The 21,574-nt window shown below is 38.1% G+C and overlaps 3 protein-coding genes across 4 annotated transcripts; all 3 read left to right on the top strand.

The window, feature by feature from the left end:
- The first annotated feature begins 2,373 nt into the window (after positions 1-2,373).
- mrps14 (mitochondrial ribosomal protein S14) lies at positions 2,374-4,600 on the top strand. Its single transcript, XM_088598126.1, has 3 exons — positions 2,374-2,497; positions 3,230-3,394; positions 4,210-4,600. Exons 1-3 carry the CDS (start codon positions 2,420-2,422, stop codon positions 4,390-4,392), a joined length of 426 nt encoding a protein of 141 aa, XP_088454252.1. The 5' UTR covers positions 2,374-2,419; the 3' UTR covers positions 4,393-4,600.
- A 593-nt stretch (positions 4,601-5,193) lies between these two features.
- cacybp (calcyclin binding protein) lies at positions 5,194-9,252 on the top strand. Its single transcript, XM_088598125.1, has 6 exons — positions 5,194-5,454; positions 6,707-6,920; positions 7,472-7,568; positions 7,730-7,829; positions 8,047-8,141; positions 8,575-9,252. The coding sequence occupies exons 1-6, from the start codon at positions 5,437-5,439 to the stop codon at positions 8,732-8,734; spliced, it is 684 nt and encodes a 227-aa protein (XP_088454251.1). The 5' UTR covers positions 5,194-5,436; the 3' UTR covers positions 8,735-9,252.
- A 3,857-nt stretch (positions 9,253-13,109) lies between these two features.
- On the top strand, positions 13,110-21,572 carry plk3 (polo-like kinase 3 (Drosophila)). 2 transcript variants are annotated; one of them, XM_088598118.1, is made up of 15 exons: positions 13,110-13,411; positions 14,653-14,760; positions 14,977-15,093; positions 15,184-15,313; positions 15,600-15,687; positions 15,805-15,900; positions 16,487-16,685; positions 17,010-17,136; positions 17,250-17,359; positions 17,922-18,036; positions 18,474-18,557; positions 18,800-18,962; positions 19,047-19,176; positions 19,670-19,780; positions 20,057-21,572. In XM_088598118.1, the coding sequence occupies exons 1-15, from the start codon at positions 13,205-13,207 to the stop codon at positions 20,249-20,251; spliced, it is 1,980 nt and encodes a 659-aa protein (XP_088454244.1). In that variant the 5' UTR covers positions 13,110-13,204; the 3' UTR covers positions 20,252-21,572. The 2 variants fall into 2 exon arrangements, with proteins under 2 accessions (XP_088454244.1, XP_088454246.1); XM_088598120.1 differs by lacking the exon at positions 13,110-13,411 and adding an exon at positions 13,491-14,550.
- Positions 21,573-21,574: the final 2 nt, after the last annotated feature.

Here is a 21,574-nt window from a genome sequence, read left to right as displayed (position 1 = left end):
AAAGCTTGTAAGATATATTTTCTTAATCGTACAAATTGTACAAATTGAGGTTTTTTTCATCATCAAGAAAGGATCAAATGCCTAGAATTCCTCTTGTAAAAACTATCTATAGGAATCAATAAGCATCTCTGCGTTATCAACAATGATAAAAGTCAGAATAGGTGTCGCTTTTTTATTTAAAACGTTCGTCTTATTTATACTGTCACGCTTCTCAAGAAATACATATTTATTTCAATTATGTTTGCGTGGTACACACGTTATTATATTTCAGGAGTAGCAGAACTAATGCAAATTATTTCACGCCTCATCAGAGTTGCTTTCACGGTCTGGTAAATTGATCTGATTAATAATTATGAATATTGCAGACATATACAGTATACTGTATGTTATGTGTAAGCAAATACTACAAATGGTTAAAATGGACTGAGGCACAATTTGGGAATTGCATAGATTGGCAGCTCACTGGGGAAAAGTAGGAGATAGTGGGAAACCAGTCCCACGATGATTTTAATCATTTGAAGTATTTTTTTTTTTTGCACAGAAGCCTTTGAATCCTTGTAAAGGGATACAGAGAGGTCAGCGCAATCATGAGTGCGATAATTAAAACCGAGGACTGTTCTGCCTGGAGGCGTCTTCGATCCTCAGCGCTCTGACACGTTACCTGAAAAGATAAGCAGTTAACTGTCTGCAAAAAAAAACCAACAACAAACGAATACATTTATATGAGCTGCTTTTCGATAGGTATTTGCTGGCGATACAGTATAGCAGATTCTGTCGAAACTAAAAGCTGTGTCTCACTTGTGTAGAACAGGCGGTCAGAATGTAAAATTGTGAAGTTTTGTTTGACGGCCTTATGATGATCAGAAAGGAGATATTTATAGTCTCAACATTTAAAACGTTCAATGGTTAAGAAAATCAGGTTACGGGAATGCTACAGTGTGTCTATTGCATCAGGTCATATACTAGAGAGTACCACCAGATTAAAAAAAGTGGAAAATAGTCCAGATCATATGGTGCTTTTAGTTAAATGGTGAAATTGTTCTAAAGAGAAATTAAATGCTGCGATCAAATGCTGCCCTCTAACTGTCACTGTCAGATCTTACACACAAATAGGGAGGGTGTCAGATTTACAGTAATATACCTGAAGGGTCTCCCTTGTCTTCTCGTGTCAGACTCTTGAGAGAGTTCCATTCTCTGCTGTTTAATTCGTCAATTACCTAATTACTTGCAAGAATGTAAAACTCCCCTCAAGGCTCAGAAAGGTCAGGGACCTTGCCCCCCAACAGCACCTTGAAAGCGATAGTCTGTAAGTATATGTGTGCATGTTCTAAAATAAAACCTAATTAAGAACGTTATTAGATTAATTAAGTGCCCATTTTTGGACATACATTGCAGCCCTCTAGAAATGATGATGAGTCCTAGTGTTTTACACCATGCATGTCCACCTCTGGTCCTGGAAAGAACCTAACAGGTCATTCCAAATCGGATTGAGAATACGTTTTTCCAAAAAATCACATTACCGATCAATGATGTACGCAATGTGTTCAACGAAATGGACTATTTGAGGGATAATAATTTATGTTCCAAACGATTTCAAAATGATTTTAGAGGTTGTGTTTTTGCCACGTGATGTCCTTATAAAATTAGTGTACGAGTTCGACGGATTCTGTTCTTCGTTTACTGTAAAACACTAAAAATCTGCCAATTGCTTGAATATCTTAACCTCACACTTTATAGGTTACTAATGTCAGAAACTTTTTAACTTGCATTTTACTCCTGCGCTTCCTTCTGAATTGCGATTCACGATTTCCCTCTTTTTATAAGTCCCATTGCAGTTTTTTATATAATTGTTTGATCCTGCTAATTGTCAATTATGTTTATTAGTGATTGCATCACTTCTTGAATCTCGATTCTTTTCGTCGTCTTTATTGAAGAATATGGGTCTCTGGCTCACATGTAACCCAGCACAATGCAATTAATCAAGACAGCCATAACAATGCAAAAGTTAAAATAGGTCTGTTATAAACCTTAATATATGGCTTTTGTGTAGTAACTACGGAGTTACTGAATAATGTTTGTTTTTAGATAGAAAAATTGCGGAATGGGCTCCGGCTATCCCTCGATCCTGAAGTTGTTAGAGAATGTTTGGATGCTAATCGTTCTTATACAGGTGAACTACTATAACGGAAAATGAACAATAACCGGAATGGAAAGTATTTTTAGAATGCTGACACGAAACTTTTTTAAAAAAAAGCATGCACTATGATTAAAAGCTCTTAAGAGTTAATTATTTTGTGAATTTAAATATTAATTCTTAACATTTCTGGCCATGAGAGTGATGTTGTAGTCTACTCTTTCTGTGAACTGTGGACGGATGTCGTTTTTAAATAAAGTTGTGGTTTGAAAGTCACGATGCAACATGGCTGCTTCCATATGGGGGAGGTTTGTCGCTTCGGGTTTGGGGATTTTGCAGTCTTCGTTTTGGAGAGCTACCCAGGTAACACTTAAATCTTTTAAAAGCAGGTGACTTTCTCAATGTTTAGAATACAGGCTTCTATATTGGGCATTTGAAGAGGTAATGGCAGTATCCAATAAACACAATGTGAAAAACACAAGTATCTCATAGAGTACAGCATTTGGAACGAATTACAATATAGTAACAAATATCGTTTTCTTTTAAAATTTACCCGCCATTTCTCAAGATGATCTCTTATTGTCTTGCGGAGACATTTAGAACATACGGTTTATAACTTTTATCATCCTTTTATACACCTTTTACGTGCGCTACCCTTTTCAGTCCTTGTGTCTCAATAATACAGAATTCGTGTATCTTCACAGAAGCGCATCTACCCCGGCAATACAAACCCCATGATGTTTTGTTTCTGTGGACCCTTCACTCATAACTGAAACTCGGTCACAAAACCTGAAACGGAACCAGAGCTTTCTTCAAGCAGACTTTGCATCTGCAAAGAAAACTCCTGGATTTTAATCAAGTGCACTATCGTGTCTTAACATCCCAATTAAATAAGAGCCTTGTAGATTCAGGTAATTGAATACTCACTAAAATTATGTAGCATACGCCTATTACGTGTGGATGTGCAGGTGTTGAAAATCGCTTTAAATGCTGTTAATGCAGTTAAGCACGGTTATTTAAAACCGATTAAGTGCATTTTGCGTCATTCTCTACTATTTTAATAATACAGTATTTCGGTTCTTTTCTTCTTGTCAGACCCTGAGAAGTTCCAGAGGTAATGTGGAACAGGCCAGAGGTTACTATGTGGACTGGAGGATGCTGCGAGACGTGAAGAGAAGACAAATGGCGTTTGAATACGCAAATGACCGACTCCGGATTAATGCGATTAGGAAGAACACAATCTTGCCAAAAGAGTTGCAGGTACTGAAGAGATCTTCTTTTAATTGAAATTGTGCCGTTAGAGATTTTTTTTTTGATTGAGTCGCATATACTTAGCACTACCTGTATTTCTTTTTTTAACTTAATTAATGTTCTGTACTGTTATTCTCTTTGGTGCACTGTGGGTAAGTCTCTGGACCTTTAACTGGTGGGGTGTGGATTAAAGCGTTCTCTGCTGAGGGTCTCTATATTAATTGGTCAGGTCCATTCAGGCTTTGTAAATGAGTATTGCTGGGAGCTGGTGCCCTCCTGGCTTGGGGGTAATGTCAAATGCTCTGTCATTTACCTAATGCTGCACAAACCAGGATAAGATCCGACAAGCCAAATGTGACTCAGATATGGAAATTACTGAGTAGAACCTCTACTTTATTTTAGTGTCTGGTTGCTGCACACTTTGGTGATTCTTAGAAGGAGCGTGTTGTAATTGCACTGCAGCATATAGTGGTCAGAAACAATGTAATCAGCATTTTATTGGTATTTTTCAAAGCTTTAGAACACTTTAAATTGACCTGCAGCTCTACAGATGCAAACATCAGATGTCTATGATGTTTGAACAGACCTTGACTAAAAGGATAGTGAAGAGGAAAAAGCTGCATTAGCACTGCTGCAATGAACGATACAGTGTTCTAAATAACTAATGGCATCAATCAGAAGACCGTTAAAAGTAAAGTTTGTCACCTGCCCTTTTGTGTTTTTATGTGCCTCGAGCAGATGCACATATTTCTGGAAGCTGGTGAGTTAAAAGCAAGCCGGTACTGCGCGTGATGTTGCTCTGGTCTGTTTCTCCCTTCTGCCAGGAGGTAGCCGATAAAGAAATTGCCGCCCTGCCACGGGACAGCTGCCCAGTCCGGATCCGGAACAGGTGTGTGATGACGTCCCGGCCGCGAGGGGTGAAGCGCAGGTGGAGACTGAGCCGCATAGTTTTCCGCCACCTCGCTGATCACAATCAGATGTCGGGAATCCAGAGAGCAATGTGGTAGCAGTCCTCTTCATTGGGATTTCCTCGCGCAGTAGAGCTGCAAACAAGGGACAGTTGGCACAGTGGCATAGGACTCCACTGCACTCTCGTCTTTTTATTACTGTTGCTTTTGTTACTGGGAAACTGTAGCAAAGGAGGAAAAAAATGTAGACTATGTCATTGCACTTGTGTTGAATCAGTTCTACTAATAAATAAATTAAATACCTGGATGTTGGGAGCATTTACTGCTTTTTTTTTATTTTCTTAAAATTTTAGACATGCATTAAATCAAAAGTTAGTTGCTTGTCAATTGGAAATTACTTTCCTGGCCCTGATAGGGTTGGTCTATGTAATGAAGGCTACTTTCTTATATCCACTGGAATCCTGCCAGAAAATACAATGTAAATTTCCATCTTCAATAGAAAGGTGACTTAAAAGTCTAATGTTTCAGACCTTCATGTATTTGCCTTTTTTTGTTTTTAATAGCTACATTATTGTATAAAGTAGACTATAGCATAAAATAAGTTATTTTAAACGACTGAGGATTTTGACAAGTTATGGGTTGAAAAGAAAATGCATCAATTTTTGTAGAGCACCGATTATAAAGCAAGGAAGGCCTCCTGCTATACCGAAATTAATCTTCAACAGAGGTTATTAATCATGGGAGTTCACGGATCTGGATTAAAAAAAGGACAAGTGGGGAAGAGGTTGCGTAGTCCGGAACTCGCCGTATCCCATAATTCCAAGAGTGAGCGCGACGCCGGAAGTTCGTGCCGAAGGGAATCGCTGTAGTCTTTGTAGCCTGGAAATTACGTTAAAACTTGCCGACGTACGCAAGCACGTCGAGTCCGGACTGCGTGAAAGAAATCTTCTAGAATGCTGTAGAAGAAACGAAAGTAGTGTGGTATTGTGACAGGCGATTATATGAAAACCACTGCTGTTGTTACTTGGTATTAACATTATAAACTCTGTTTAAGAAAACGTCTGCGATAGAAAAAGAACACTCCGTTTTACGAGCTGCATACAGTAAACCAGCGGCGATATATAATTTCTGCTCCCTGTTGCAATGGGCACCAATGAACAGGTAAGTAGATAAAATAACTGATTGAGAAACTATATACAACAATACCTACCTTTTAAAACATTATGCTCTCCAATGAGCTTGTTTAGATGCATAATACTTTTCTTGGGCTCAGGTGCATTAACTTTTCACAGCAGGTTCACTATGGCTTAGATCATGGACTCAGAAGCGTTTGTAGTGCGCTAATATTGAATCTAGCAAAGGTGTTGCATCGAAAAATAACGATATTTCTTCGAACCGTATTGATTACTAATCCAACCCTATTTGCTCGTTGTTCGGTGTTAACTTTTTGCAAACATAACTGCCAATGTATCCTTCTTGGTAGTTTTATAGTTAATTCTGAAGGGTATTCTCTCTTATTACATATACATACGTATGTTTCTGATTGTATTTTATCTCCTCATGTAATTAACACGTGGGTTTTTTGACAGACGAAAAACGCTTATCAAACTAACAAACATCTGTCTTCTAACCTTGTTAATTAATGTACTTATTACCTGATAATGAGCTCTTCAGTTGATTTAATGTTGATATTTTAAAATGTTAAGTAAACCAACAAAGATAAAAGATCGCATTGTCATATTCCTTCTTTAAGACTGTAGCAAGCCTTTACTTTTATGTCCTTTTTATGCTTATATAGACCAGTTGTCACTACCTAATAACAGGAATTGTATTATGTTTTCAACAAAGACAGCTAGTGTACAAATAATGTAAATACATAATGTCTAATGGATATGTCTTACAGATATTCTAACATATTTTTTGTATCTTAACAAAACAGTTCTTGCATGCAAAAAACAAAAATATGACACAGTTTAGCAATATTCCCTGCAATTTCTAGAACTGCTAATACAAGAGCAGTGTAATGCTTTTTCCCGTTTCTCAGAAGAACTCCTAATGGAAAAACAGTCCAGACTTGACAGAGAAGAGTAGTTAAGTTTTCTACAGATTCTTGACTTTATCAGAGTCAAGGTCGTTCTACGGAATGCACTCTTACAACGTTCTTCTTCCATCTCTAAATGGTCATAAAACATGCATTGCAACTAAATTATCGGAAATTTCTTTGTATATGTGACAGTATTTCTTGGTATATCTACTGTAAATGTCGTTACAAGTAATAACATGGGATAGACTAACTACAAAAAGGGGCTAGATGGTTTGATCATCCTTCTCTAATTTATATCCGTTCTTTATTTTCTTGCATTCCTAAAAATCATTTCTGGTCCTTGTTTTTGCTGGGGTTTTTTTTTTCCAGATTTCTCAGCTTGAGAGTGACCTGAAGGAGGTCAAGTCTTTGCTGGAGATCGCCGAGAGAAAGAGAATTCAGGATGTCCTGACTGCAGAGCAGAAGAAGCTCGAGAGAGAAATCACAGCGAAGCAGCAGCAGCTGAACAAGAAGGAAGGTTCTGATTCAGACAAAGCTGTGCCCTCAGCCGCCAAGGGCTACACTGTCAAAATCAATAACTACGGTAATTTCTTTTCTTTCAACCTGCGGTCTGGTAAAAAAAAACTCTAATGATGTGTCAGCTGGTTCTTTTTATTCTGTTTTGCTTATAAGCTACTCTCTAAAGTTTCCCTTCTTATATTCCTTGAAAAGCAAAATCAGTAGGATATTATAATTCCCTGTTCTTGATGGCAAAGTTACCAGCTGCAAAAGAAAGCACGATGTTCTTCTATTAAATATGATCATACTCATCTGTGGAAAATCAAAAAGGAATGTATCTTAATTCCAAAATCAAATAAAGTAGGATTATCTTTGTCTATGGAAAGCTAGAGTTCTGTGTTAACAGCTGGCGCTTTTTTCTTACAAAATGTTCTGTTCTTTATTGAGGCACAGCTTGTAACTGCAACCTTGTTGACTGTAGTGTTGTATCTGTTTTAAGATTGTTTAATCTGTTTTAGATTTGTCTGCATTCAGTATGATGATTCCATTGCGTTTAGCGGCCAACGGTCATTTTGTGTTTAAACTGCACTTCTCAACTTTTTTTTTTCATCTTTGTTTTCCCTATTTATCATGCAGGATGGGACCAATCGGATAAGTTCATAAAAATATATATTACTCTTAAAGGAGTCCATAAGATCTCAACGGAAAACATTGAGGCAAGCTTTACAGAGAGGTAAGAACAGAGCTGAAAGTACACTTCTTCTCTAAAAGTTGTATTAAATATTGTTAATAAAGGTATTAAATTATTAAAGAATAATTTTGTATGCCATAATTTCTTACTTCCACATTAAAAACATTTTAACTTTAATATATATATATATGTGTTTTCTGTAGGTCTTTTGTCTTGCTTGTAAAAGATCTGGAAGGAATGAACTACCAAATGACTGTCAACAACCTCTTACAACCCATTGACATACAGGAAAGCTGTCGAAAGGTCAGTAAAGATACTGGTTTTTTAAATCAGGATATGTGAAATTGCTAAACCTTGTAAACTAGTTTAGATAAGCTTTTGCAATATATGTGTCATGTGATCTTATTGTTTAAAAGTCGCCTTTGTAGGAAAATCAGTTTTGAATATTGCACAGCACGTGCTTTGTGTTTGCCATTGTTTTTATTTGGTTGGTTGTCTAAACTGTTTGCTAACTTCGTAGGTGAAAACAGATATGGTCTTAGTGATGTGTAAAAAGAAGAGCTCAAAAAAATGGGAGTGCTTGACCCAGGTGGAAAAACAAACTAAAGATAAAGAGTAAGTATTGCTATACTCAGAAAGCTAAGTTGTGCTGTTTATTAGATAGTGTACTTTTCCAAGTAGATTGAATAGATTCCTTGGTGATAGATCACTTACTGTCATCCTGAGTGTTTTGGTTTCTTAATTAGATCTCTTTTTACAAGTTGCAATATATTGGGCATTGCACAAAAGTGAAATGTCTAATTTTTGCATTAAATAAAAGGTAAATCTGGGGAATAAAAAAACGTTTGAATTTTTAATACACCTGACCTAATCGTGGTTTGGTTTTTTCATTTTGATTTAACATAGATTTAGTTTTTATTGGAACTGGAAAGTGACAATTATCGGGACTTGCATTTTTAAATGTATAGAGAAAATTATTGTCCCTATGTAAGTTAACATTTGACAATTCCTAAGGCTTTGATGATTGGACTCATTTGTTTCCTTCCAGAAAACCCAGTTTTGATGAGAACGCTGACCCAAGTGAAGGGCTCATGAGCATGCTGAAGAAAATCTACTCTGAAGGTGATGATGAAATGAAGCGAACCATCAACAAAGCTTGGGCAGAATCTCAAGAGAAAAAAGGCAGAGGTGAAGACATGGAACTCTGAACCACAAAGATTAAATACTGAAAGGAAAGCAAACAAGAACGGTGGATTGCTCTCCTTTTTTGTCCCTGAAAATACTTTTTGTTGTTCACCTCTTACTGAAATATTGACTGCTTCCTTTAGCATGACATACATTGTTACCCTGCTGCAACTGTGGACTTAAAGGATGGTCTAAAGACACAAATGGATTTTATGTTGATAACTGGTTTCAGATGAACTCAGATTGTAGGTCGTAAGTTGAGAAAAGATGTTTGTGTGGTTTTGTTTCTGCTCACTGACTTCCAGTTCATACCAGATAGAAGATAGTGAACTAGCTGAGTTATCAGAATTATTCTTAATCATTCTGTTCTTAAAGACAGCTGTGATCTGTGCATGATGGAGAAAGATTTTAAAGAAAATTTGAAAAATTCTTAGCCTATCATCATTACATTTGTGCAGAGTAACAGCTGGAATATGCAGGGAAAGGGTGAACTAGGTGCCTATTATTCAAAAAAACATAAAATAAAATAAAATCAAACTTGTTTGATGTATTTTTTTTATCGGATAGTGTCTGAAAGGAAACCAGTGTTGATTTTGCAGTTTGTAGAACTGGGGCCAAACTGTGTGTTTTCCACTCATGAGATTGTTATAGTTCATCCCTATCCAGGGTTTGAGTGCTGTGTGTTAGGCCTAGTCCCAGCTGCAAGATACGCAGTATCCTTTAGCAACTGAACTCCACTGTACCACAAAGGCACCCTCAGTGGAAAACTGAGCTTTCTCGGGTGTTCTGTAGGGTTGTCTCTATCACATCTCTATGTACAATACTATGGCTGTAGCTATGCTCCAACCCAGAACTATGCATAAGATATATCTCAAACAATCAAAGTTTATTTATCAAATGCACAACAATACAGCGTGCAGCAGTAATTGCTGGCAATGAAATGTCTTTTGTGCGAGCTCACCAGGTGGAGATAAAAACAAAAATCACAAAATTAAAAGGTACAGAATAAAGTTACATAAGTTATACATTTTAAAAATGCATAATATAGATAACCAATAATAAATTAAAAGGGGTTTTAATAATGAATAGTGCATCTTTACGTTTAAGAGCCATTATTCAAATAATGTTTTCTACATTAATATACAGTACTGTGTAATGTTGGTTTCAAACTTGTCTTCAAACTTATGCAACTGCTCCTCATTTTTTAAATTAGAAACAGAAACCGTCTATGAACCAGTAAGTTACCTTGTCAAAATGCTTAGAATGAAACACATAATACATTTTAAAAGAATTGTAATGTTCCTGCTAGAAGTACAATATCATTTTCTTTTTATAACATTCATACCTGTTAGGTTCTTGCAGCATGTTCACTGTACTGTAACCAATGTCCACCAGAGGGCTCCCCAGACTATTGTATGGCTGTGAGAACACTACTGCTTCACAAGAGTAGAGGGTACGAGAACTACAGTAATTCTCCGAGCACCACAGAACTCAACAACTTATATTTCTAATATGAATGCACATTGTCTTCAAGAGTCTCCCGAGTGACATTTGTGGATCCCATAAGTAAAAATGAGATTCAATAGATTAGCCAATTCAATAACATTTTAAAATTAAGGAATACTGACCAGATCAATCAAAGACAAGACAGAAATGTTAGTTGATAATTGTCTTCTAAATTAAAATCTCATCCATTATTTCAGCTGTGTTGGAAATAATAAAGCAGATGACAGGTTTAATTATTTTTTCTGTATTTTCTTCTTCCAAAGATCTAGATAGGATATATCCATTGATCTTTTTCTATTTCACTGGGTTTAGGCTGGTACCTAATTTTGCCAACATCTATCCTGCAGTGTTCCTGCAAAACATCTGCTGAACCTTTCATTACTACCCCCGACAGTCTTCTGAAAACCACACAAGATGTGTTATGAATCGCAATTGTGAAAATGTGTTGCTTGAATACTGTTACAGACAGAAAGTACAAAATATCTGAACTGATGTACTTTTGCTCTTGTATTTCTGTGCAGTATTTTATTGCATTTATAGTCTGATTAAAATTACTTCCACCTGAGGACCCCTTGTTTCTTCATTACACCATTTTAAACTTGTTCAACTTTGTACTCTGTCCCTGTGCCTTGTTTGTTTACCAGAAGTAACTGTGCAGTGCTGTAATCCTTGTTTGTTGAAAATATATTGATTTAAAATGTATTAATGATTTCATTGAAACAATATTCCATGGTCCTACACTCTGACATTGGGTATCTATCTGGAGTGTGGTATTTCTCTGGATGCCCTGGTTTCTTCTAGCCAGGTCTAGTTGTCTATTCTAAATTTTCCCTTTCCCCATGGCACTGGGTTGAATTTGAGGGCAGTCATGTGCTCCCAGTTTTGCCTTGCAGGCTGTCCTTCCTAAGACGGGCTCCAGCTCAACACTTTCCTCTAAAAATTAACTGGAACAGCAGTGTGGAGCAGCAGTCAGGGTTCTGGACTTGTAACTAGAAGGTTGAGGTTCAAATCTTAGGTGAGAGAAATGCTGCTTTTGTATCATTGAGCATTGTACTTCTTCTACCACTGAATCACTTTCACAGATATTAAGCACCAGCAGCCTGAATACACAGCAGATCAAGGGCGCCCGTTGCATTAAGGGGAACTTTAGGTAGGCCAGATTGTATAAACCCAGAGTAGAATTTAGCCAGGACAGAGTCAAGAGTTAACTGAGCTAATAATTTTAGTCTTCCAATACCATGGGATCTTAAATGACCAAGCAGTCTGGACCCCAGTTTAACATTTCATCCCAAGGACAGCACTTCCTATAAAACAGAGTCCCGTGTCTGTTGGAGTACTGGTTTGGAGATTGTGGTCCAGAGGGGAAAACACCATGTTTCGTTTTGATTAGCTCATGCCAGAGATATGGAAACAATGCTGCCAGTCCTCTTCTTGATACTGGAAGCCTAGATACTGACTGGAAGGTACTGACTTTTCTAATTAACTGAGAAAACATTTAAAACCATTGTCTGACTTTAGGTGGCATCCAGCAGTATTTTAATTTTCTCTTCATGCTGTCGGTGGTCTGTATACATAAGAGTGTTAAAGGGAAAGACATTGTAAGTACATTTTCACTGCCACTTAACGTGAATTGTATTGTTCCTCTTTCAAAGTGTTGCATGCAATACAATAAAAAAAAGATTTCTAGATGATAGGTGGGTTTCTAAAGAAAATTTAGAAGTATGCCTAAATACTACAAAACATGAAAAACATGTTTATGAAAGTGCGCTTTAAATTGTTATTTTTTAACTTTCAAAAATCTGCCCCTTTGCCGCACTCTCATTGACATTATAAAAGTACAAGTATTTCAGTTTATTAATATATCCGTTTGTGAAGACAGGGGGCAGTGAATCTCTAAGGAAAATTGATGAACAGTTCTGCAGACTAACATAACGCAATTATACGTTGACAGCGGATTAAAAATGAAAAGATTAGCTGGGTATTCTTACCATTGATTATTTTTGAGTTTATCTTTGATCTTGATTTAGGGTCATCCATTGCAATCGCTTTGACTAATCCTAATTTAAAGACAGTGTGCTTTTCACATGATTAGTCTTGAACGCAGTCGGAAGCCATTCTTTTGTGAACAATAGCATTTGATGCCAAAGATCTGAATGCCCTCGTTAGTGGATATGTCAGGGCTTTCTTTACTCAGCGTGATGAATCGCCAGTCCGTCTCTGGCACTCAAATGGTCTCTCAAAGATGGTAAATCTATTGATTTTGCTGTGCATCTTTGACTCTATTTTGAGCCGGTTACCCTGTAACATGTAACAGGTCCTAAAGGCGGGATAAGTTATACTATCTTTGGTTAACAAGTAGTGGACATTCAATAAACTGTGAATTCTGTACACAATTTAGCCTAGCGCTAAGGACATGTGCACAAATCATTCATGCTACATGAGTACCAAAGTAGCTAACTGTTTTAATATTTTATGATGATGATGATGATGATGATGATGATGATGATGATGATTAAATTATCCCGTGGATCCAAAGGGTTTTCTTTGGCTTCCCAAATGATCCGAGAATCTCCGCGTATATAGTGTTTCCGTGGTATTTTATTCAGAAGTATCTCATTTTTATTTAGGATCTAAGTGACTTGAAGCTATTTTTAAAAAAAATAAAAGTTTACTATGAATATCCCACATACAAATATATATATATCACTATGTATCAAAGGGTTTTCGTGGATTACCTGTTAACACTGATCTACTCAGGCATCTTGAAAGTACGGTTAGGACTAAACAACTTCGAATAGGCTTTGCGTCTTTAAAATGTAACTCCGCCTCGCTGCCCGCCCATTGATACAACGTGACAAAGACCTTGAATAAATGGTTCAGGGATTCCCTGTTAGGGCATGTACTGCTGAGGCTGGAGGAGAGGAAAGAGGAGGCTGTTACCATTTAACAGAGGAAATATATTGGCGGTGTGTTTGGGGCGTTAATGAATGGAATCAACGTGCTTCTCCAGCTCTCAGCGCCTCGCTTGCCAGATCATGAATCCGGACTTATTTAAAGCTAGTCCTGAACGGGCTGCTGCTCACCCGGCGAAACCGAACCGAGGCAAATTGGAACAGTCCCGATCGGAACTGGCTCATGTCGTGAACGATTCCAAGACGGGGAGATGTTACTGCAAAGGAAAACTGCTGGGAAAGGTATATACTGCAATCACGTCGAGGCGCTGCTGTTGTCATGTGGCACCGCTGTCGATGAATACTCATTTTTTCTGAGGGATTTGTGAAATTTGCGGGAGACTATTTCATTGAACAGTTTGTTTTGAAGGGGTTGGAGGTCTACCAATTGATAGCTTTTTTTTTTGAGCGAAAATATTTTTAAAATGTTTATTGAGCCACGTTAGCGCTCTGTCGGTTTTAATGGTATGGTATTGAAGGCTTTTTTTTTCTTTCCTTCCCTCTCCTCTTAAATATTATAATGGTTTTTAAGTGGCTGGCTAAACATAAGCTTTTTATTTTCTATTGACTGCCTGTGAGAGATTGCGGGTTAGACTGCTTTTGCTGATGCACAGCTTGTGACTGCATAAGCGCTCTTTCCTTTCAGTTTGTCTCTAGCTGTGTGACTCATTGGGTTTTACGTCTCTGAATGTGAAAGATTTGGGTTTATTGATTAGAAGTCGGTGCTGGCTGGGAAGAATTGTTGTTCACGCAGTTGTGCATGAGGTTAAGCTTTTGCGTTAGGGGTACTTAGTTAAAATTAATCTCGTTCTTCTGGAGACTTTTTAATCTTCATGGGTATTGTTTCCATGTATACGAATGTGACTTTCCTCCAAATAAATCCTTTAAAAGCATTTTAACGTTTCGAGTCCAGATGGAGAGATCAAATTTATGCCACGTTGAATAGGGTAATGGTCGCTGGCTTCTGTTTTTGATTAGAGCCTTTCTAGTACTATCGCCCTGAGGCGTTTGATGCAGTGTCATTAACCAGCATGGGGGGTGCATAACACCTGATTACAACATTCCTTAAATATGTAGAAATGGGAGGAAGAAAGATCTTTGTGCCTCATCTTTGTCACGTTTTTGATTTTGTGTTCCCTCATAAATATTACATTTACACTAGAAGAGGAAAGTCCATAGCTTACTGTCCGTATGCCAGGGGTGAAGAGGGCTTTTTTCCCCCATTGTCCTGGAAGTGGTGCATACAATGTAGAAGCGCCCTTGGCTGTTAATAGACCTCAACCATCCACATTTAAGATGTGAGGCTGTGTTTAAAAGAGGGTCGTCTGGCGTGGATTTAAAATTCGGAATTTCTGAAGAGACGGACCCGTGAAATATGAATGGTACGAATTCTGTGCTTCTTTCCTTTTGTTTGTGGGACTCGGCAGGAGTAGATTGTTTACTTTGGTGCGCTTTTATTGATTATATCCTAAATGTATTTCTAGGGCGGATTTGCACGCTGCTATGAAATGACGGATATTGCCAACAACAAGGTGTATGCTGTGAAAGTAATACCCCAAAGCAGAGTGGCAAAACCGCACCAGAGAGAAAAGGTACCGTATTTGGAGTATTGTTTGTTGGAGAATGAACTAGTCGTCTACATCTTTTTCTAATGCTGTTCTTTATTCATTTACTTATAATAGCAAGACATCCTTTAATGTATTTACAATTTCTGTACAGAAGAGGTTGGGTTAGAGGCTGGTCTGTTATGGAACTGGTGAGGGAGTTCTACCTTTTTGCTGTAACTCGTCTTTTTAATCGCCTTCCAGATAACGAATGAGATTGAGCTGCACAAAACGCTTCATCACAAACACATAGTGAAGTTCTCTCATCATTTTGAAGACCAAGAAAACATCTACATATTCCTAGAGCTTTGCAGTAGAAAGGTAAGCTGTTGGCTTTGGCTCTCCGGTGATTCAGAATGCCGGTAGTGAGTAATCATTCAAACTGACGGGCGTTTTCCATTTCCTTTGCAGTCTCTGGCGCACATATGGAAGGCACGGCACACATTGACAGATCCCGAAGTGAGATACTACCTCAAGCAGATTATATCAGGACTGAAATACCTCCACAACAAAGGGATTCTTCACAGAGACCTCAAACTAGGTGTGCACAATGAAGCACTGCTTTTATTGCGAGATGTTCACAGCTTTGGAATGCTCTGGGGAGCTGTTGTCATGAGACCTAGTTCTCAACACAAAAATGTCCTCTGGGTAGATACTTTCCTTTAAAGAGGAAAAAGGAAATATATATTTTTTTTAGCCTACAGTTGCTTGTGTTTAAATGGCAAATTCAGAATGGCTTCTTAAATCTTTGCCCAGAATGGGCAAAGTATCTTTTGATACAGAACCCTCTCAAAGTACATGAAATTAATTGAGGTTTGTACTTTTAGGTAACTTTTTCGTCAATGAGAACATGGAGTTGAAACTGGGAGATTTCGGATTGGCAGCCAAGCTTGAACCAGTGGAACAGAGGAAAAAGTAGGCTTGATTTGTTTTGTTTTTTACTCAGTTCCAAATTTCTGCTGATCAGTATTTTTTTCATGTTCTTCCAGTCTTCTCTGCACTGCATTAATGCCAACTTATTTACTGTTCCAGAACTATTTGTGGTACCCCAAACTATTTGGCTCCTGAAGTCCTGAACAGGCAAGGACATGGACCAGAATCTGATGTTTGGTCACTGGGTTGTGTCATGTGAGTGGAAACAAATGCCTTTTCCGTATGTCGTATGTCAAATGCCAACAGTATGATAATCATATGAAAATAAATAATGACAATGTTTGTTGCCAGAAAACACAAAACATCATGATGTCATTTTAGCGTGACCTTTGTATTTGTCGCAATGAGGGAAACGTGCCAGCAGTGTAGAGTGTGATAGGAAAATAAGAGTGGTTAATGAGAGCTGAAGAACCATTTTTAGACTTCCTTGCTAAGCGAGCTGAACTAACAAATAGCTGGTTTAGCCACGAGCTTCCTGTAAATATTTCCATTGAGGTTGTATTAGTGTACATTAGTTAATAGTGTCAATACTGTAACCCAGGCAGACTCCTCTGTTCTTCAAAGTCCATTGTGATTTTGTTTTTTTACGTTTTCTTCTCTTTTCAGCATGGAATAAACCTATTACTTGTATTTTTTTTTTTAGTTTGATTGTCGGTGTAGGAAGGTGCAAAACTTTGTGGAATGTCTTCTGCATTAGCACTTTAAAGATGGGTGAATGTATCTTCTTCAAGTTATATGAAATGGGGTATCTAACCACTGTCTTGTTTGGTGTTATGTGCAGGTACACCTTACTGTGTGGTAACCCCCCCTTTGAGACTTTGGACCTTAAGGAGACCTACAGGTGTATTAAGGAAGTGAAGTACACATTGCCGCCCTCCCTTTCACCAGCTGCTCAGAAGCTGATTTCTGGGGTTCTGCAGCGCAACCCCTGTGATAGACTGACGCTGGATCAAATCCTCAACCACGAGTTCTTCACTAAAGTAAGCATCCGGTTACGATGGTGTTCCCAGGTGTGCCGGTTTTGGAGTGGTCATTGTGCAGTGCCCAGAGCTTCTGGGTGCTAAGGCCTGAAACAGTTTATCAGGTTGTTTCATATTTCTCCAAGATCTGCAATCTCTTCTTGAGGTTAGCCATATTCATCAGAAAATGGAGGGTTACTTCTGACTTTTTTTATATTCCCTTCTAAAAAAAATTGTGGTAATATCATAAACCCGATTGTTATTAACTTTTCTTGTTTCATTGGTTAAGAAAATAAGTTCATGGTAAAGGAGTGTAACTTATTCCAAGCTTTTTATCTCTTGTAGGGTTTCACCCCCGACAAACTGCCTCCCAGTAGCTGTGTTATGGTGCCAGAACTTAACCCTCCGAGTCCTGCCAAAAAGTTCTTCACAAAGATGGCCAAAAGCCTCTTTGGCAAAAAGAAATCTAAAGGTAAAACACTCTTATGGTGACTTCCATCTTTTTGATTTTCTTGATTCGAAGACTTCTTGTTTTCAACCTGTCGGGCAACTGCCTGTCTGACTGCATTGTCTGTTGTCTTCCAGTTGAGAAGAGCCCTGTTGAGGAACATGATGAGATCTCCAAGCTGGTTACTGGAATTGTCAAGAGTTCGATCAGCCGACAGATGAGCTACAAGACTGTGGAGGGAAACGAGGTATGGAATATGTGCTAGAAAGTGTATAGGATCAAACCTCATTTACTCTGTGGTACAAATTGTTGACTCGTGTTAGGAGAAAATGGAGTACTACTTCGGTGTTTGCTTTTACCAGATATGTGCCTCATCGCCTTAATTTACCTTAAGTGTAGCTTTAGCAAAAAAGTAATTTTGTGTAAACTACAGAATGTGCTTTGGAGCTACTGCAACACCATAATTAATTGTAAAAAGCTCAGGTTTGCAGGCAGTTTGCTGGGGTGTAATCTCTAAACATGAGACTTGGGTAATAAAACCCAGTTAGAATATCTTTGCTGCGTTAAATAAAATGAAAGATTTTTTTCATTTTTAAGTCTCTGAGAGTCTTTTTACTACAATGCCATGGGTATTGCTAAATTAATTCATTAGCCTTTCAGGAGATCATATTTTCCTTCATTTGTATGGGTTAATGATATTTTGGGAACTGTTTGAATTCCTCAAGAAGCTTTTTTTGAGAGGATTTTCCTTGCTTTGGCCTTGTGGCATTCTTGTAGGTTTCTTAATTGAATTTCCTGTTTTCCCACAGGCTACCTCTCCCAGTGGACAGCTCGCCAGCTCTGTCCCATTGGACACCCAGGCTGAGGAAGAATCCAGGAAGTCCACTTCACGATCCTTCAAAGGCGTGGCCAGCAATACAGAGGGTGAGTAAGGAGTCCCATCCTTTACTGCATTGCCAGAAAGCAGGTCTTAGGGCTTCATTATTAAATCTTTGTGGAAATGCGTACATTTGTTTTTTAACTGAATAAAGTAAAATGAAAGAGACCCAAATGCACATTTTGATGCCTTCTTGCAAAAATAATTCTAAAGGTGGTTATGGAAATGGGATTTCTTTAATGCTGTTATCTGTATTAATCAGTTTTCCGGTTGATGAATAGTCTGGCTGAGTCTTTTGTGCTCCACTTATATTGTCCTATTGGGTTTCCCTTTTTTTTTGCTATATATGCAAAAGTTTTCCAATTGTTGCAGGAACAGCCTTCGAAAGGAAGGAGCCCAGACCGCTTCCTGCTAGAAACTGAACTGTGGCTGCTTGCTGATTAAAAGCCATTTTAAATAACTTTTTTTTCCCCTTCCCCTTCAGCCTGTGAAGATGGCATCACTGCTGCTGCAGTGGCTGACTCAGCAATTAAGGTTTTAAATAACTGCTTGTCTTCCATGCCTTTAGGTGAGTTATTTGCCTTTTTTTATTTTTTGACAAAGCATTTAAATCTGCATTCCCACTGCACTGGAGGGTGTTTTGTAAATATCTTATTTTAAATCTGATTGCTAAGAGTGCTCTTGTTTTTTAAAATGGCATAGATACCTTGCGTATTGGGCACTTCTGTTCTTAATTGAGATTCTGGAAACTGGTGTAAACAACAGTGTGTGTTATTGACACAATCTTTTTTTTTTTTTACTTTTTTAAAGCTTCAAGGAACCCCCGCTGTCTGTCCAGGCCCAAGCCTTTTATATGGGTCACCAAATGGGTTGATTATTCCAACAAGTATGGGTTTGGCTACCAGCTGTCCAATCAGAATATTGGTGTGCTGTTCAACGAAGGGACACACATCAGTCTGTGTGATCAGCGCAGGTGAGTGAAAACGCGTTTTTCTTTTTTAATTGCACTTATTGTCACTTGAAGTATGCTCCTTCTGATGTCTTGTTTTGTTTCCAGAACTGTCCACTACTATTTGACGGATAGTAAACACTTCACCTTTCCGGTTTCGGCGGTGCCTGAACAGCTTCGAAACCAGATGCAAATTGTCGAATATGTTGCGAACTACATGGAACAGAACCTGATGGAGGCAAGTATAAACTCCCTATTCGTTTACAGAAGGATTTTCCTTCGGCGGACTCTTCTGCGGAGAAAACATTTAGCCTTTAAAGCACAGTATGTTAAAAGGTGCGAATATAACGAGTATCTCTCTGTAAGTGTCCCATGTCTTTAAAAATGTAAGATGGCCTTGCTGTGAAGGAAATGCTCAATAAATATAAATCCACTGAGATCACAAGTGTAAACTACTTGAATTTTAGAATATTATGTGGGAAGAATACAAGAAAAGTACTGTAGTTCATTAAGGAAAATGTAAGTATACTGATAATTGGAGAACTTTAACTTTCATGCTTCAGACAGACCATGTGAGCAGGCTATTAGCAATTTTTCAAGATTGTGTGCTTCAGAGGAAGACCTTAAACCGTGTTTGGATTTTTACAAACTCTCCTAGCAGAGAATTTGTCTAAAGGGTGTGTGTGAAGTTATCTTGTAAGTTGACCAGGCTCTTTGCTGTTTCTGTTCAGGGTGGAGACCTCCAGTGTCGTGAATACCAGGGATCCTCCTCCCTGCTCCTGCTGCAGTGGGTGAAGACGGACCATGCATTGGTCATGCTCTTCAGCAATGGAACGCTGCAGGTGAGGATCTAGTCCTGAGCTACAGGCTGATGAATGTGGGAGGATTATGCTAATGTCATTCAGTTGGCATCTAATCAAGATGTCTAGGTGGACATAGTTTTGCCATTTGATTGTGATTGATGCCAATATCAATACTTGTGGTATGTGGTCAGTCAAATGCACTGTGTGTATATATATATATGACTTCCCTAACAGGTTTCCCTTTTAACTGTTCATTGTGTAATTTGACAGCATTTTAGAACAATTGGATCTTATTCTTAATTTTTTTTTTTTAAGGTGAATTTCTACACGGACCACACCAAAATCATCCTGTGCAAGTGTGATGACTCCTACCTCCTGACCTACATTAGTAAAGAGCGAGTATCCTACACTTTCAAACTGAGCACTCTGGCTGAACAGGGCTGCTCTGCGGAGCTCCGCCACAGGCTCAGATACGTCATGCAGCTGTTGCAACATCGGGCAGACCCATAAATAAGAGGACTCCTATGGACTCCAAATCTGGAGCCATTATTCTCTGCTTTGCTTCTATTGGGGAGCGGATGATGGGACTTTGTAACAGGGAATGTCGCAAGGTCTTTGGCTAGTGTCTGGCCTCTTTGGACTATGGTGCACAGATTTTTCTTTTTTTAAAAGGGGAGAGGCAGGGGTTTCTTTTGACTGCAATATCACTACTGTCTTGACACCTGCGCACAACTTGATCTACCTGCCATTACCCAACCCTTCTGCTGCTGATCCTGTAGAGGTCACAATAATGGGTAACTACAGAACCCACATTCATTGTGTCTCTGTATACTCGGCCAGTAGGAGCTTTTTATTTTTTTTTATGCTTTAAAATCACTTGTTTTAAGCATTTCTTTTTAAAGAAGGAAACATTCAATTTCACGAATGGTGCACATATAATTGGAGAAAAAAAACAGATGTGGAATTTGCACTATAAAGCTGTTGGGGGGGAGGGGGGGTTCTTTTATCACCATTATTGGCAGTTTATTTTTATTTCATTTTTAAACTATAGATGCCAAATGTAGGTCATTCCTTTTAAAAGTTTAACAAAAATAGAACTGGGAAGGAAAAAGTCTTAGGTTCTGGTAGAAGAAAGTGGTTGTGGTCTGTGAGCTGATGGAAGTAATGACCAAACTTTACATATGAATGTGAAAGAAAGGAGAAAGTGCCTTTTGGTGATGTGTATAATGTGCAATAATTCTCCTCTGGGTCTGTTTGATAGGGTTGAATACACAGTAAAAGGGAATTTGAGATGACGGGTGGGAATATATTTTGAAAATATGGCCAGATAAGGGAGAGAATTCTGAGAAAATAAGGTTAGCGATCAGTATATCCCTACTTTCAAGAAAGGATATATTACGAGATCAAACCTGGTCTTCACTATGGAGTCAAAAGCTTCAGATTTAGATCATATTCTTTGTCCTTGTAATTTCAGTGACTTGTTAGTAACTGTTAACTTTTTTTTTGTTAGCTATGTGATGTCTCATTCAAACCTACCCTGATATCTTATTCCTGTGTGAACTGTGACTTTCAGCCTAAGTGTTACAAAACCTGCAAAAGTATTGTGATTTCAGGAACCCAAAAAGGCTTCATCAATGACTTCTTTCACTGCATCTGGAGATATTTAACTTTTTTTTTGTCAACCACATTGGTCCCGTCTTTAATAATGTATTTATTTTTATTTATGTTTTCTTATTTATTGATGTATATCTTGAGTGTAGTGTGGACAGCAAGAAAGGTGAAATGTGACCACTTTTATGTGTGGGTGTAATAAAGCTTCATGGAAAAAACATT

This window comes from Lepisosteus platostomus, chromosome 11, assembly GCF_059453375.1.
Source record: "Lepisosteus platostomus isolate fLepPlt1 chromosome 11, fLepPlt1.hap1, whole genome shotgun sequence".
Classification (NCBI taxonomy): Eukaryota; Metazoa; Chordata; class Actinopteri; order Semionotiformes; family Lepisosteidae; genus Lepisosteus; species Lepisosteus platostomus.
The sequence above is the reverse complement of the archived record's forward strand: the minus strand, read 5'-3'. Positions and strand labels throughout refer to the sequence as shown.

Excerpts from the sequence above, each read along its gene's own strand:
- mrps14 (XM_088598126.1), top strand. The coding sequence starts at position 2,420 with ATGGCTGCTTCCATATGGGGGAGGTTTGTCGCTTCGGGTTTGGGGATT. Across the intron at positions 2,498-3,229 it reads CGTTTTGGAGAGCTACCCAG|ACCCTGAGAAGTTCCAGAGG; the intron begins GTAACACTTAAA and ends TCTTCTTGTCAG. Across the intron at positions 3,395-4,209 it reads TCTTGCCAAAAGAGTTGCAG|GAGGTAGCCGATAAAGAAAT; the intron begins GTACTGAAGAGA and ends CCCTTCTGCCAG.
- cacybp (XM_088598125.1), top strand. Across the intron at positions 6,921-7,471 it reads TGTCAAAATCAATAACTACG|GATGGGACCAATCGGATAAG; the intron begins GTAATTTCTTTT and ends TTTATCATGCAG. Across the intron at positions 7,830-8,046 it reads TACAGGAAAGCTGTCGAAAG|GTGAAAACAGATATGGTCTT; the intron begins GTCAGTAAAGAT and ends CTAACTTCGTAG.
- plk3 (XM_088598118.1), top strand. The coding sequence starts at position 13,205 with ATGGAATCAACGTGCTTCTCCAGCTCTCAGCGCCTCGCTTGCCAGATC. Across the intron at positions 17,360-17,921 it reads AGACTGTGGAGGGAAACGAG|GCTACCTCTCCCAGTGGACA; the intron begins GTATGGAATATG and ends GTTTTCCCACAG. Across the intron at positions 18,963-19,046 it reads AGTCTGTGTGATCAGCGCAG|AACTGTCCACTACTATTTGA; the intron begins GTGAGTGAAAAC and ends TTTTGTTTCCAG.